Source organism: Trichechus manatus, unplaced genomic scaffold (assembly GCF_000243295.1).
Source record: "Trichechus manatus latirostris isolate Lorelei unplaced genomic scaffold, TriManLat1.0 scaffold00004, whole genome shotgun sequence".
Classification (NCBI taxonomy): Eukaryota; Metazoa; Chordata; class Mammalia; order Sirenia; family Trichechidae; genus Trichechus; species Trichechus manatus.
The window spans coordinates 2,724,632-2,741,392 of NW_004443940.1; the positions used below are offsets into that span (position 1 = coordinate 2,724,632).

The following is a 16,761-nucleotide window of genomic DNA, read 5'->3' on the forward strand; positions in this document are numbered from 1 at the left end:
TCATGGTTTTGTTTTTTCCCTCCAGTTCCAGTCTGTACAAAAGGTTTCAGATTAACCTACATTCCTCCCTGGAGGGTGGAAAACAAGTGATAATGATCTAAGAATGAAAAACCAAACAAAGCACCCATCTTGTGACAAGAAAAAGCAGGATGTTGCCAGATAATCCCCAAGGATGTCACCAGATAACCTCTAAGAATACCAGTAGAAGGTTAACTCATCTAAGACATCACCACCTCAAGGGGAAACTAACACAAACTTCTAAGATCCATAATCCTGTCCCTATAAAAGCCTTCAGCCGATCTCCAGTGGGGGAGATGGGTTTTTCTGAGGAATCTATTCCCCTCCGCCTCCTACATATCGATATATAATAAACAGCTTGCTGTTCATCTCACCCGTCTCAGAATTGGCTATTGCGGCAGGCCGCTCCAATCTGCGTTATTGTGGTAACAAGTATACCCTGCTAGTCTCAGCCTTCCTCTGAAAGTAACCAGGTAGGGTTTAAATGACTTGATTTTTCAAATCTAAGACTGGTGATGTTGTATATTTTAGAAAATTATAGAGGAGATAAGGCATATGGATAAGATAAAATAAAAATACTACCCTTGTTCCAGAGCAATGGAAGGAAGGAGAATTAGGAGATTTCTTGGGAAAAAAAAAAGTGTAATATTGTGGCTTATTAACCTTTTCCAAAATTCCTCTCTCTAAATCAGGTTTAGACTGAACATTGTTTTTCTCACATGGATATATTGAACATCATGTAATTTAAGTGGCCTGAAACTCCATCAAGGCCAATTAGCATCCATATTCTGGATCTAGAAACCAAGTGGCTGCTTAGTGATTCCTTAACAGCATGAGAAATTCATTACCAGGTCTCTGCTGCCAGCCATTTTCCAGAGAGAAGTACTTTCCATCTCTCTGAAATTGAAAAATATAAAACACCATTGCAAAATGTCATGGGATTTGAAATTTATTCAAAAGCATATTTATTTCTACCTTTTCTAAAATGAACATTAAAAATAACATAAGCATTCAATAAACCATATTAGTTTAATAAATTGTGGTACATCCGTTCAATTGAATATGGGTTTACTATTATAAATGACACTACAGAAATTTTTTATTTTTTTAAGTTATAATAGGAGGATGTGGAAGAGGAGGAGATAGAGACAATGAAGGACCTGCCTTCACAGCTCCCCACTGTCTAACTAGTGGTTTGCCAGGTGTGATGGTTAAGATTGTGTGTCAACTTCGCTGGGCCATGATTCTCAGTGTTTTAATGTAATCACTTCCATGATTGAATATACTGTGAGTAGCCAATCAGATGAAAGGGAGTCTCCTTGGGGGTGTGGCCCACATTTGAATATAAGCAGACATTCTGTCTTTCTGCTCTCTCTGCATCCTGCGGCTGCCTCCTGTCGTCTCATTTCCAGTTCTTGGGACTTGAGCTGTCAGCTTATCTGCTGAATTTGGGATTTCTTGATCTGCACAGCCTGTGAGCAGGACCCTGCTCTCTGACCTGCCCATCTTAGACTTGCCAGCTTCTGTGGCTGCGTGGCTTGGAAGAGGCCTCTACCCTGATCCACGGACTTGGGAGGTTCTACCCTCTACAATCGCATGAGCTGTTTCCTTGATGTAAATCTCTATCTATATATCTATGTGTATACACTTTGCTGGTTTTGCTTTTCTAGAGAACCCATCTTAAGACACCAGGATATATGGGGAAAATATTTCATGTTAGGACCTGAGGGACGGGCAGAGCAGAAATCATGCCTAGCAAGTGAGCAGAGAAAGCCCAGGACATTGAGAAGGGATAAGGGACTTGGGGTCATAGGGATTCCTGGCAATGGGAGTGGCACTTCCAGGCAGATGCTAAGCCCACCCAAGATAAGACCTCCTCCCACAATCAATACAGACTTTCCTCCAAGCAAAGGTGGAGTTTGCCCATTCCCTGGGTGCTCTCTGGAGCCCAGTTCCCATGTCCCTGAGAGGCAGAAAAAGTGAGAGGAGACCTTCCAGGAATGACTGCAACAGCAATTAAGTGGCACAGAAGGGGATGAAGGGGCTCCAGTCTGGGGATAATGAGGACCTTTGGAGAGAAATTCAGGGAAGAGAGAAGCAGCAGGGAAGTGTGGACAGAGCATTTTTCCCACGACAGTCTCTCCTGATTGTGCTCTTTCTTCCAAACTCATGAAAATGACCAGTACAAGTCCCGGGTGGTGCAAAGCCTTAAGCACTCGGCTACTAACCAAAAGGGTGGCAGTTCAAACCCACTCAGAAGCACCTTGGAAGAAAAGCCTGGCAATCTACTTCTGAAAGGTCATAGCCATGAAAACTTTATGAAGCTCAATTCTACTGCGCAACACTTGGGGCTGCCATGATTTGGAATTGATTTGAAGGCAAATGGTTTGTTTTTTTTTGGTTTTGCATGTGCAGCATCTGATGGTGGCAGATGAAAACTCATCGCCGTTGAGTGGATTCCGACTCATAGCGACCGTACAGAACAGTGTAGAACTGCCCCCTAGGGTTGCCAAGGAGCTGCTGGTGGATTCAAACTGCCCACCTTTTTGGTTAGCAGCTGAATGCATAACCATTGCTCCACCAGGGTAATGAAAAATAAGATGATAGTAATTCTTCCAACTGAATCCAACTAAATAAATTCTCTGAAAATCTGACGTCTGTGTGAAAGTGCTATCTGTGAGCTTTCGTGTCATTATTTCAACAAAAGAAAAATACAATACAATAAGTATCAACCCAAACCTCCAAACAATTCTCTAAAACACACCTATATATGAGTAGCAAACTATCATGTTAGGATGGCCTATTCGTTAAAACTTGGCTTCCTGATTGTCAGAAAATGAATGGCTTGTTAAAAACTATTCTTTAATTTGTTTTGTTTTTGTATGAGGTGGCGTGATCCAATGTTGGGTCTATAGACCAAATGGCTGCTTAATGATTACTTAACTACCCAAGGAGTTCATTACCAGTTGTTTGCCTCTCCTTACACCTGCAACACCTGAGACCTATGTGTCCTTTGTTGACTGTTCATGATTCCGATGTTTTATTGATATATTTAAAGTGGACTTTGAGACTTAGCCTGCTCATAATTTTATTAAAGGATTTATATTGAAATTTGAGCCTGCATATTTAAAACTTTCCTATATAAATGTTAGCTGAAAAATGTTACATTGAAGGATACAATGTGTGGAGTTTTGTAGTTCTGTTAACCGGGGATGAAGTGTTCAGGATATGCCTGTAAATGTCTTAGGTGCTGCTCAGAATTCATCATGGGGATGATCAAAGTTTTCTTGTTGCATAATGCTTTAAGTGCTGTCATTTTTCAATTCCATCATTTTCAAATGCTCAGCATCTCTCAAGTTGCCCCAGACATTCCCCCAAACACTTCAAGCCATACTAATCATCATTTTCTGAAAGTCATACAGTATTCCAAGTGGAAAAATGCTCTATTTTTATTGAGGAACGAAAGAATGTGCAGTGAACTGTTAGGAGACAAGCCTCTAAATGTCTCTCATGTTTCTGTATGTCTTGAAAACAGAAGTACCAATTGCCCTTTGTTCTGGACTATGTTTTTAAGGATGTGTGTGTAGTGAAGAGACTTTGACAATAGAGACAGCATCTTCCTTTAAAGTAATGGTCAGGTTTTCTTAGTCTTGGAAGATAGGAATAGTTTCCATCCACTGTGAAGACAAGCATGCTAACTTTCCAGTATAATAAAGATAATGTCTCCTTCTGGGGCAAAGGACAGACTTACTTAGTGCCCATTATAAAAAAAAGATTCAGGTTTCATAACTGGTAAAGATTAAGTTGTGTCCTGCAAAAAGACATGATGAAGTCCTAACCCCTGATACCTATGAATGAGAACTTGTTTGGAAATAGAATCTTTAATGATGTTGTTCATTAAGCTAACATGAAGTTATACTGGAATAGGGTGGACCATAATTCAATCTTTTTGGTGTTCTTGTAAAAGAGGAGAAGAGACACACAGACACAGAAAGAGGAAGGATGGTAATTTGAAGATGCATCTATAAGCCAAGGAAGACCTGGAGCTACCAGAAGTTATGAGAAGCAAGAAAGGATCTTCCCCTAGAGACTTAGGAGGTAGCATGGCCCAGCCAACACATTGATTTGGGCTTCCAGCCTCCAAAACTGTGTGACAGTAAATTTCTATTCTTTAAAGCTGTCCACCTTTGGTATTTTATTACAGCAGTACTAGGTAATTAAGACATAGCTCTTAATCTATATAAAATAACCTATTTTAGGCCATGCTTAAGGAAAACAATGGAAAAGAATTCCCAGGTCTGACCCTGTAGAGAAAACACCATTGTAGAAAGGAACCGATAGAAAATTCTAGCGTATGGGAGGATGTGAGGGCAAGCAGAGTCTGACCATAGCGATGCTTAGAAAGTGCCTTGAGGCCCCTTTGCTCAAGCCAGAATGTGATCTTGATGGACTTTAAAGTGTTCCCAGTGGAGAAAGAGCAGTATAGCTTTCAGGAAACTTCTAAGACTGACAGGGTTCAAATGAATGAGGGTTTAGGATGTATAGCGAGATCATAACAAGGTGACACAGGGGAAGACAGGTCAGGAAACTGATGGCAGGGTAAGGGAGACAAAAGAAGAACAGAGGAGAAATGGGCAAGTAGTGGGGTATTTAGAGTCAAAAGAAAGGATGCGTGATGTTAACAAGAATAAAATAAAAGGTAAAAACACAGGCTGAAAGAATAGTTGAGATTTAGTCCTTTTTCTTCCACAATGAGATGTTGGAACAAGAACTTAAATCATCTGAATTTCAAACTACTTTTCCCTCTGTCCCAAGCAGGGATGGCTACATCATGTCCCTCGGCATCCTTGTCCCTGTGTCACTCAGATTGCCCTACTATACACTCAAAAACTCTCTGTCCCTCCTCCCTCTCGCCTCCTCTTCTCACCAGCCCTCAGATTTCTGGAAGTTCTCTCCTCCTTCTGAGCCTACTCAGGGCCACGGGAACTGGGAATGTGCACGCAGCTAGGGAAAGGGCAAAGCCTGCCTTTGCCTTGGACAGGTTACTGACCTGTTTGTGGGCAAAGGATTTATCTGTGACCATTCCCAGCATGTACCAGAAAGAGGCTCCTCTGATTCCTGGATTGCCTTGTGCCTTTGGCTTCAGTTCCCTCTGGGGCCTCTGACCTTGTCTACTTGGCTCTCCCCTTGATTATGTGTTGGGACTCCACACTCAGATCTTGTTATAAAGGCACCATCACTGCCTGGCCTGACGGCCATCCCAGACGCAGCTAACCTGGCAAGTGGCTGGTACAGGAGAAGTGCCCCTGACTTAGGCTGTTTTTGTCACATCATAGGGGGAAAATCAGGGGGATTTTCTTCCCTAGAGATTTTAGCACTCATGGGGCCTCAACATGAGCCAAAGCTGCCTTTGGGGAATGAGGTCCACATAATACTCAAATTATAAAGAAAAGCATTTGAAGGTGTGGGAGCCCCAAAGGTGCAATCATACTCTCAGGAACTCAGAGAAAAGGGACAATAAGGAAGGTAGTAAGAGCTATGCTCTCCATCTCTCTGAACCCTGTTCTCTGAAGGAAAACCCTGTGTTTTCCTTCAGAGACTTCTGATTGCTCCTTCAGTAAGAGAGTCTCTGCTGCTTAGCATGGCATACATCAGCTCATGCTTGATTCTGAGCTTGTGCCTGATGTTCCCATCTCTGAGCCAAGGTAAGCTCTTCCCACCATGTCTTCCAACCCTCAAACTCCCATGTCTTCCACATGCACTTTGGTCTTCCTAGGAACAGGCAGCTTCAACAGAAGGGTTTTAGGTTTGTCCAGTGAGGGTTATTGCTGCTGTGATCTGATTAAAAATGCATCCTCGCATCATTAGGGACTTTGAGATGGTATTTAATGTTAGCTGTGGCCCTTGACCACTAAGGTTAGACTTATTCATCTCTTTAGACTAGGTTGCTGGTTTTGGGAGGGAGTACATAGAAGACAACAAATGGGATGGAGAATTGAAGAGAGCCTTGTGTGCAGGAGAACCAGAAGAAGCTTGAGAAAGGTAGAAGCCTGGCCCCTAAATGATGGAGAAGTACCCAGAAAGGGAAAGAGAAATATGGAACTCATTTTGCACTTATTTCATTTGGTGGGATTGTTTAGAGCAAAGGAAGCTTGAGAAAGAAGAGAAAGGTGGCAGAAAGGCAGAAGTGAGCAATCACTTCATATCGGTCTTGTATATGTATGTTCCTATAATGGAGTCAGGAAACCCTGGTGGCAGAGTAGTTAAGTGCTATAGCTGCTAACCAAAAGGTCAACAGTTCAAATCCACCAGGTGCTCCTTGGAAACTCTATGGGGCAGTTCTTCTCTGTCCTATAGGGTTGCTATGAGTCAGAATCAACTCAATGGAAATGGTTTCTTTTTTTTTTTTTTTTTTTAATAATGGAGTCTTATGGGCTACTCCCTGACCTTCCAGCCTTTACCCTGTCCTGTGACTCCCTTTATGGCCTTTCCTTTCCAGGCTAGGAGGCACAAACAGAGCTGCCTTCTGTCCAGATCAGCTGCCCAGAAAGCACCAATGCCTATGGCTCCTACTGCCACTACTTTAATGAAGACCTTGAGACCTGGGTTGATGCAGAAGTGCGTGAGAGGAGCAGCATAAGAACAATCAATGGGTGGTCCAAGCGTATAAAACAAGCTGTTAATATCCAGCGTCCCCTGTGGACTCAATGAGATAGGACCGATTGCCTAGCTATCCTGTCACCAGATACAGACCCTTCCCCCTCCTTCTTGTCCTTTTATTCTGCACAGTCCTAGAACAGGAACCTGTCCTTAGCTGTCCTTTTCCTGGCCCACCCTATGGGATGTCCTGCAGTATCTTCCTGACGTCCTAGTCCATTGAGAATTGATCTCTTTTTTCCCATGGACAGCTCTTGCCAGAACATGCACGGGGGCCACCTGGTGTCTGTGCTCCACCAGGCTGAGGGCACCTTCTTGGCCTCCTTGATTAAGGAGAGCAGCACTGATGACTTCAATGTCTGGGTTGGCCTCCATGAGCCCCAAAAGGTAAGTCTTCTGCCTCTTTCCTTTCCTAACACACAGATTTATGAGAGAAGAGGGAAGTACAAGATTACACACTCCATGACCCAACTTTTATTATTATTGCCTTTAAAATAAACCACTGCAAGAATTTCAGAATGTAAGGGGTCTTGATATTCACTTCAGATATTAGAGAGATCAGCCAAAACTGAATTTCCTGAGTGTTCTTGGCATTCATGATAATGTCATTCTGTCTACTTCTAGCAAAGCACTTTTATGTACCCACTGTTATTGAATCTTGTTATTTCCTGCATTAAGAGACAGCCCTTTGCCAAATGTGCAGGAAAGGAGATTAGAGGAGGAGAGTCTACTGCTGGCATTTGTGATACTGGCTATGTATGCTAAATAATATATTAACAACTAATGAACAGTCAATGCTGTGCTGGACTGTGAGGGTTATGGAGACTCAGAAAAGAAAAATCAGAAATTTCTTTGTACAAGACACTGTTCTGGGACTCTGTATCAAGTTCAACACCCTTAATATTTGGTGTGACGAGAGAAGCAATTGGGCATTACCTTACTAGGGAAACTGAGAGCAGAAGTAGAGGTAGGAAAGGGTATGGTGTACTTAGGGCAGCTTAGTTCATTCCTTCTGCACATTTTGACTTGTTCCTCAATGTGCACATGGGCCAAGTGTTTCTATCTCTCTCTGAGTGACCTCCACCCGTCTTCTAGTCCCGCCCCCTCCAGAACCACCGCTGGCACTGGAGCAGTGGATCCATGGTCTCATACAAAGCCTGGGCAAGTGGATCCCCAAGCGGTGTCAACCTGGCTACTGTGTGAACCTGACTTCAAACTCAGGTGAGAGGCAGAGAAACCATCCCACCCAGCTGCTTCCATCCTCTCCTGCTCTTGCTCTCGGTGTTGGAGGTGGGGAAAGGTGAACTCCTCATCAGGAAATTGAAGGGACATTTCATATATGTCTTGTTCTGAGGCCTAGATCCAGGAAAGGTCATAACCTTTTTCTGGTTCTTCTCAGTCTGATTCATCGCCATCAGCTTACAGGATTCCAGAAATGGAAGGACAAGTGTTGTGAGGCAAAGTTCTCCTTTGTCTGCAAGCTCAAAACTAGACACTGCTGGAAAGTGAATGACGAACTCTCCCAGTGATAACCATAATCAAAAAACAAACTGAGCCGTCTTTCCATCCCCATTTTCCATCCTATCTACTGAGTTTCCATCTCTACCCTCAAGTCACTGTATTCACCCCAGTCCCTGGAGGCCTGAACTATGAAAATAAACACATTTTCCCCTATTGTGTGGTCTTTGCATCCATTATTTGCCTGAGTGGTTGAAGTAAGAGTGATTGGACCCCTCTGGAGCCTGTTTTGGCCCTGCCACTTTTTAAGACTCCATCTACATATCATACCTGTTGGACTCCAAGATTTATGAACATGAAGTGGGACCTACTATTGACAAAGTTAAGAAGATAAAGACTTCACCTCCAACCCAAATATGCACATACACCCAGTGTGAGTTATGGAAATTACTAGATCGTTGGTGTTGAGATGGGTGGGATATTTGACATTCTGGAGGGTTTCACATATCTGGGATCTGAAAAGGGCATATGTCCTCAGTCATGCAAGTTGAAGTCATGACTGAAGTGTTAATTTAAGGAGCTTTGTCTTCTCTAGTGACTGAGTGGATGAATGGTGGAGTGATTAGAGGCTTAGAGACCAGCAAATTTCACTATATTGTATTCTTTGGATGAATAAATTAGAAGTAAATTAGAATTAACTAATTATGTAGGCATAAACTGCAAATATTATAGAAATTTATTTACCTAAGTCATATCAGCCTTCAGCCATGAAATGTTTCTGCACATTTTTCTCTCCCCATATTTTTCTGTGCGCATCAAGATGAATCCTTCGGTCATCTCTATAGTCTCACTCAGGATTTAAAGTGATTACACTAGTGGAAGCCAGTGTAATATTCATCCTGAAAAGAGAAACTGCTAGCTCTGAAACAAAAGACAGAACAGTATTAGAAGAAATTAATATAGTTCAACTCATTCTATTTTGGAAGCTTTTCTCATGTAGTATTTAAAGAAAAGGACTTCTGTAATTTCCAAGGATTGGAGATGATTTATAATCTGAATGGGATAGATAACGATATTATCAGGGTTTTTGAAGACCGGTGTCCTCCGACAACACCTCAGTCTCCTGTATAATGGAATGACTATTCTCTGAACATCACTTCAACATTCTCTCACTTTTATTTTATTTCCTTCTTATAGGTCTGTGTTTGCTATAAAAAATCAGAAGCGTCATGGTATACTGTTTAAGAACAGAGAATCTAAAGCCAGTGTGCTTGCTTTCAAAATTTGGCTTGGTCACTTTTTTTTTTTTTTTTTTGATGATTTTTTATTGTATTTTATTTTTGGAGTATAGAATATACACTGCAAAACATACACCAATTCAGCTGTTTCTACATGTGCAGTTCAGTGACATTGATTACATTCTTCCAGTTGTACAACAATTTTCATGCTCTTTTTCTGTGTTGTTCCTCCTCCATTAACATAAAACTCGTTGCCCCGCAAGATTCCCATCTAATTTTTTATGTTGTTGTTGTCACTTTGATCCCCTATAACTAGTTCTTAAAAGAGCATAATGTTCAAGGCACATATGTTTTACTAGTTAAACTAACCTACAGGTTGGTTTTAAGAAGACTTTAGGGAATATTTTTGTTTTAAGATTTAAAGATTCTATCAGGGCAGTATTTTCAGGAATTCATCCAGCCTCCATGCTCCAGAAAGCCTGAAGTCTATGAGAATTTGAAATTCTATTCTGCATTTTCCCCTTTTGATCAGGATTCTTGTATAATGTTTGATCAAAATGTTCAGTAATGGTAGCAGAGCACTACCCAATACTTCTGGTCTCATGGCAAACGAGGTAGTTGTTCATGGAGGCAATTAGCATCACATTCCATATCTTCCTACTGTTACTGACTAGCCTTCTTTCCTTGTTGCTCCAGGCAACTAGACATGAATTGTAATGACTTGGATGGCAGCTTGCAAACTTTTAAGACTCCGGGCACTACACAATGAGCTAGGAGGCAGAACAGAAGCAATAAACGCTTTATTAGACCAGTTAACTGGGTTTTCCCATGAAACCATGACCCTAAGCCTCCAAACCAAGGACCCAAATCCAATGAGAATTTTGTTGTACCTAAGTAGCCTCAGCAGCTACTCTTTTTGTAGCTGTAGCTGTTGTAAATACATCTGTCACACAACTTTAGCCAATTCAACTTCTTACAGGTGGCCCTGTCACTTTTAAATCTGTAGGATTTTGGAAAAATTAAATAGCACTTCTTTTATCAGTTTTCTCTTCTACAAAATGTCGGTAATATTAGTATGAGTCTCATAGTATTATGAGGATAAAATAAAGTAAGGCCAAGAAAGCATATATTTCACTTTGTGGCCCCTACTAAGTGTTACAGAAGTGTTTGCTAAGCAAAATATCAATTCGTGTTTCATGTTTTTGAAGTTTATATAAATGGAATCATATTGTAAGCTTTATTTTCAGCTTCCTTTTTGTGTTGAACATTTTGTCTTTAAATTCTTCCTTTTTAATATCAGTACCTTTGGTTCAGTTATTTTCATAGGCTTGCAGTATATTGTTGCTGATTATTTGAGAATAATCAGTTCTGCTATAAGACATAAGAAAAATAAGTGAAATTGATGACACTTTTAAAAGTGTTGAGCATAGACAGTAAAACCTGTTGCCGTTGAGTCAATTCTGACCCAGAGCAACCCTATAGGACAGAGTAGAACTGCCTCATAAGGTTTCCAAGGAGTGACTGGTGGATTCGAACTGCCTACCTTCTGGTAAAGTGAGTAAACAAATAGCTTGCGAACATAGGTTTACTCACACATTAACTAGAAAAAAGGATGCAAGTAGTTGTGAGACACTTGCAGAACTCCTAAGGTGTTAACTACAGATAGAAAATAAGTTAATAATACATATATTAAGAATGGAGCCCTGGTTAAGAGCAGCGGTTAAGAGCTACGATGGCTGCTAACCAAAAAGTCCACACTTCCAATCCACGAGCTGCTACTTGGAAACCATATGGGACAATAAGAATAGATGGAATAAATAGAATATGATAGAACAGAACAGAAGATTTCAAAGGGTAGCTAGAGAAGACAAACTACTATAAATGACATATGCAAAGACTTGGAGTTAGAAAACCAAAAAGGAAGAACATGCTCAGCATTTCTCAAGCTGAAAGAACTTAAGAAAAAATTCAAGCCATGAGTTGCAATAGTGAAGGATTCTATGGACAAAATACTAAATGACGCAGGAAACATCAAAAAAAGATGGAAGGAACACATAGAATCACTGTACCAAAAAGAATTGGTCAACATTCAATCATTTCAGGATGTAGCATATGGTCAAGAACCTATGGTACCAAAGGAAGAAGTTCAAGCTGAGCTGAAGACATTGGTGAAAAACAAGGCTCCAGGAATTGGTGGACTACCAATTGAGATGTTTCAACAAATAGAAGCAGCACTGGAATTGCTCACTCTTCTATGCCAAGAAATTTGGATGACAGTTACCTGGCCCACAAATTGGAGATCCACATTTATGCCTACTTCAAAGAAAGGTGATCCAACCAAATGCAGAAATTATCAAACAATATTTTTAATGTCACACACAAGTAAAATTTTGCTTAAGATCATTCAAAAGTTGTTGCAGCAGTACATTGACAGGCAACTGCCAGAAATCCAACCCAGTTTCAGAAAAGGACTTGGAAGGAGGGGTATCATTGCTAATGTCAGATGGATCCTGGCTGAAAACAGAGAATACCAGAAAGATGTTTACCTGCGCTTTATTGAGTATGCAAACATATTCGACTGTGTGGATCATAACAAATTATGGATAACATTGCATAAGAATGGGAATTCCAGAACACTTAATTGTGCTCATGAGGAACCTGTACATAGATCAAGAGGCAGTCACTGGAACAGAATAAGGGGATACTGCATGGTTTAAAGTTAGGAAAGATGTGCATCAGGGTTGTATCCTTTCACCATACTTATTCAATCTGCATACTGAGCAAATAATCTGAGAAGCTGGAGTATATGAAGAAGAAGGTGGCATCAGGATTGGAGGAAGACTCATTAACAACCTGCAGTATGCAGATGACACAACCTTGCTTGCTGAAATTGAAGAGGACTTGAAACACTTACTAATGAAGATCAAAGACTACAGCTTTCAGTATGGATTACGTCTCAACATAAAGAGAAGAAAAATTCTCACAACTGGACCAATAAGCAACATTATGATAAACGGAGAAAAGATTGAGGTTGTCAAGGATTTTATTTTACTTGGAACCACAATAAACACCCATGGAAGCAGAAGTCAAGAAATCAAACAATGCATTGCACTGGGCAAATCTGCTGCAAAAGTCCTCTTTAAACTGTTAAAAAGTAAAGATGTCATTCTGAGGACTAAGGTGCACCTGACCCAAGCCATGGTGTTTTCAATTGCTTCATATGCATGCGAAAGCTGGATGATGAATAAGGAAGATCGAAGAAGAATTGAAGCCTTTGAGTTGTGGTGTTGGCAAAGAATATTGAATATACCATGGACTGCCAAAAGAATGAACAAATCTGTCTTGGAAGAAGTACAGCCAGAATGCTTCTTAGAAGCAATGATGATAAGACTTCATCTCACATACCTTGGACATGTTATAAGGAGGGACCAGTCCCTGGAAAAGGACATCATGCTTTGTAAAGTGGAGGGTCAGCGAAAAAGAGGAAGACCCTCAATGAGATGGATTGACACAGTGGTTGCAGCAATGGCTCAAGCATAACAATGATTGTGAGGATGATGCAGGACCAGGCAATGTTTCGTTCTGTTGTACATGGGGTGAAGTCAAGAACTGACTTGACACCTAACAACAACATGATAGAACAAAGAGTCTCACATTAGTATAATTTCATCAGGGTTTTTCTTTGTTATATGTGCTCTGTAAATGTTTGTCTGTTCAGTTTCTATGTGATCATGAGGTAGGTTTGTTTGTTTTTAACAAATGTCTTTGTTATCTAGTGCTGATATACCTCAAGTGGCTTTAATAAACAGAAGTTATTTCCTCACAGGTTTGCTGAGTAGAAGTCTGAATTCAAGGAGCCTGCTCTAGAAGATTCTCTCTCTGTCCATTCTTGGGAAAGTCGTTGACTCTTTTCGTCTTCTATTCTAAGGTTCCTTGGAGATCATGTGGCCTGTATCTTTCTCTCCATTTGTGGTTGCTTGCTTAATCTGCTCTTTTCAATCTCAAAAGAGATTGATTTAAAACAAACCCTACAACCATCTAACTTATTTACATACAAAGAAAATCCATTCCCAAATGGGATTATGACCACAGGTATAGGTGTTAGGATTTACAACACATATTTCTGAGGGACACAATTTAATCTGTAACATTACAATCTTTGGCACCCCAAAATTCTTGTCCTTCCCGCATGCAAAACACATTCAGCCCATCACATCATCCTTAAAGTCTCATCATCTGAATCATGTATGGGTGAAACTTTGCACATATTCCACCATGTGGCAAAGTTCCTTCCCGGCAGTGGACTTGTGAAACTTGAAGAAAAATTATCTGCTTCCAAAGTACAATGGTGGAACAAACACAGGATAAAATTTTCAGTACAAGTTGGAGTTATTGGAAAGAGAGGGTCTTGGGTAATAAACGAGTCCAAAACTCAGCAAACAAATTAGCTCTCAAGTCTTGAAAATAATCCTCTGTTCTCCCAGACCATGTGGACAATGGCCACACCCTCCAGACTCTGGGTTTTGGCCATGCTGTCCTGATTGTGAGTGGAGGCCCCTCGCTTCTGGGATTCAGCCTCACCTTCCAGGCCTTCTGGTATGGCAACTTTGCTCCCTCAAATTTGGGTGGCCCCATTCTCCTAGTCCATCTTAGTGGAGACCTACCTTCTCAGCTTTGGGTCATGGTCCCATCCTCTAGGCTCACCTGAATGGCAGCCCACAATCTGGAAGTGCGTTAATAAAGAACTGACTCTTTGAAACCTAGAATGCTCTGGCTCACCCTTTGAGATCTAGGGGACCATGGCTCCACCCTTTGCAACTTAGACTCCCCTACTTCCTGTGCTCTTTCCAATACTTCTGCTGATCTCTAAACTGCTACAGGGATGGTCTTTTTCTTTTCTTGGAGGTCAACAGACGCTTGGAACCAGGTCACTCCAATGGCCCACGCCCCACCTGTAGAATTACAGGAGGACGGAGATCCTTTCCATGTTGTACTATCACTTTCCCTTTCAGTCTAAATTGGTAGGATTTTTGCTTTGGTGCTTGAATAGTTCCATCAGTCATAGGCTTAATCTCTTTATCAAAGATCGTGTAGACATGTCCTTGATGAAAATTCTAGGACACATGTCCTTAGTTTGTACAACAGAATTTTCCAAATCTTTAAGTTCCGTTTTCATTTTACACAGTTCATTTTTAAGTCCGTCTCTTTCCTCTCACATTTTACTATAAGTGGCAAGGAAAAGCTCTTAGACCCTTTAGGAACTTGTTTTGAAATCTCAGCCAAATATCCTAATTCATCACAAGTTCTACCTTTCACCAAACATTTGAACATAATTCAGACTAGTTCTTTGCCACTGCATAAAAAAATTCCCCTTCTTGCTTTGTCCAGTCACATGTGTATCATTTTCTTTTAAAGCCTCACTAGAAGCACATTTAAACATTGACATGTCTAGCAACATTCTGCTGTTGACACCATATATATTCTTTAAGATGATGGAGACCTTCTTTATGGCTCTCCTTACTTCCTTCTGTGCCCTATCCAGAATTGCCTTTGATGTCCATAATTCTACCAACAGTCTCTTCAATGCAATCTAGGCTTTTACTATTAAAAAAAAAAAAAAAAAAACCATTGCCATGTAGTTGATTCTGACTCATAGTGATCCTATAGGACAGAGTAGAACCACCCCATAGGGTTTCCAAAGAGCTGCTAGTGGATTCGATCTACATTCTTTTGGTTAATAGCCGAAGCTCTCTGTGGAGATATATGCCATTTAAACATGGCTGCACTATTGACAACTGCAGCCCCCACAGGCCTCTATGCTGTATACGACATGTTGGACACTTGTCAGCGATAAGAAAGAGATTAGGCACAACTTGTTTTCCCAAACCTATTGTCCTGTTACTGATTGGCTTGTTTACCTGAATTCCTTCTCCCTTGCCCGAAACTTATTGTTACTCACTCAAAGCCCATTGTTCTGTTATTTGCGTCACTGCTTGCTGTACTGACTATAAATAAACTCCTGAGACTGGAGCCGGGGGTCGAATCCTCAGAGTGACCCTCCTGGCCCCACTTCTCTGTAAGAGTTGTGTTTGGCTCCTGTCTTCACTGCCCCGACAACCGTAGATGCTGCGACAGCTCTCAACCACTGCGCCTCCACTCTACCCATTACCCAATTCCAAAACCACTTCCACATTCTACGTTTTTGTTAGAGCAGTAGCCCAGTTCTCGTTATGAAATTCTGTCTTAATCAGTTAGTGCTCCTATAACAGAAATACATCAAGTGGATGACTTTACCAAACAGAAATTTATTTTCACACAGTTTAGGAGGCTACAAATTTGAATTTAGGGCTCTGGCTCTAGGGGAAGGCTCTCTGTCTCTGTCCACTCTAGGGGAGTTCCTTGTCTCTTTTCAGCTTCTCTTCCTAGGTTCCTTGGTGATCATGTGGCTTCTGTCTTCCCCTCCTTTGTGTTTGCTTGCTTGCTTAAACTTCTCTTTTATATCTCAAAAGAGATTGACAACAAATACTTTAATACTGCCTCATTAATGTAACAAAGAAAAACTCATTCCCAAATAGGGTTATAACCACAGGCATTGGGACTAGGATTTACTGCATATAATTTCTGGGGACACAATTTAATCCATCACAGTAAGTAACAGAAAGATTATGTTGTTTTAAATCAGTGTCAAAATCTTTATATTTTAACTGGAAAAAGACCTCATGTTATAGAGTAGAACTGCTCCATAGGGTTTTCTTGGCTGTAATAGTTATTTATTTACTTAGGTGTGGGTTGGAATAGATAATATGCATATTTGTAAAATAATACTTTATAGTGTGTTCAGTGAAAGTTTACACAGCAAATTAGGTTCCCATTTGACAATTTCTATATAAATTATTCAGTATAGTTAGTTATATTTTTCACAATGTGTCAACATTCTCTTTAATTGCATTCTGGTTGTTTCTTTTCCAGTACTCTAGTTTCCCTAGACCCTTATCTTCTCATCTTTGCTTTAGAGTAACTGTTGACCTTTTGTTCCTGTAATATTCATGCAAACAGATGGCCAAGTCTTTCTCCCGAGGAACTGCTGGGTGGGTTCAAACTTTCAACCTTTCAGTTATCAGCCAAGTGCTTGAACATTTGCGCCACCATGGCTCCTTCTAATGAACATAAATGATATAAATGAATGAATACAGGTTATATAAATTATCTATTATCATATTGTGTTTTTTTTTTCCAATTTTTCCCACCTTTTCTATTTTGGGTTTTCTCTATTCTGCTTTCATTTGGGTAGATTAAGTTGAATTTTACTCGTTCCATTTTTTTCTTTCTATGAGATAGTAAGTTATTATATACTCTATGTACTTTGTCTCTTCTTTTAATGATTACTGTA

The 16,761-nt window shown here is 40.6% G+C and overlaps 1 protein-coding gene across 1 annotated transcript; it reads left to right on the forward strand.

Moving 5' to 3' along the window:
* The first annotated feature begins 5,659 nt into the window (after window positions 1-5,659).
* On the forward strand, window positions 5,660-8,204 carry LOC101349494 (lithostathine-1-alpha-like). Its single transcript, XM_012555626.1, is given in 6 exon segments — window positions 5,660-5,723; window positions 6,518-6,638; window positions 6,927-7,062; window positions 7,786-7,861; window positions 7,864-7,896; window positions 8,101-8,204. Coding segments are annotated over 6 exon segments (534 nt in total).
* Window positions 8,205-16,761: the final 8,557 nt, after the last annotated feature.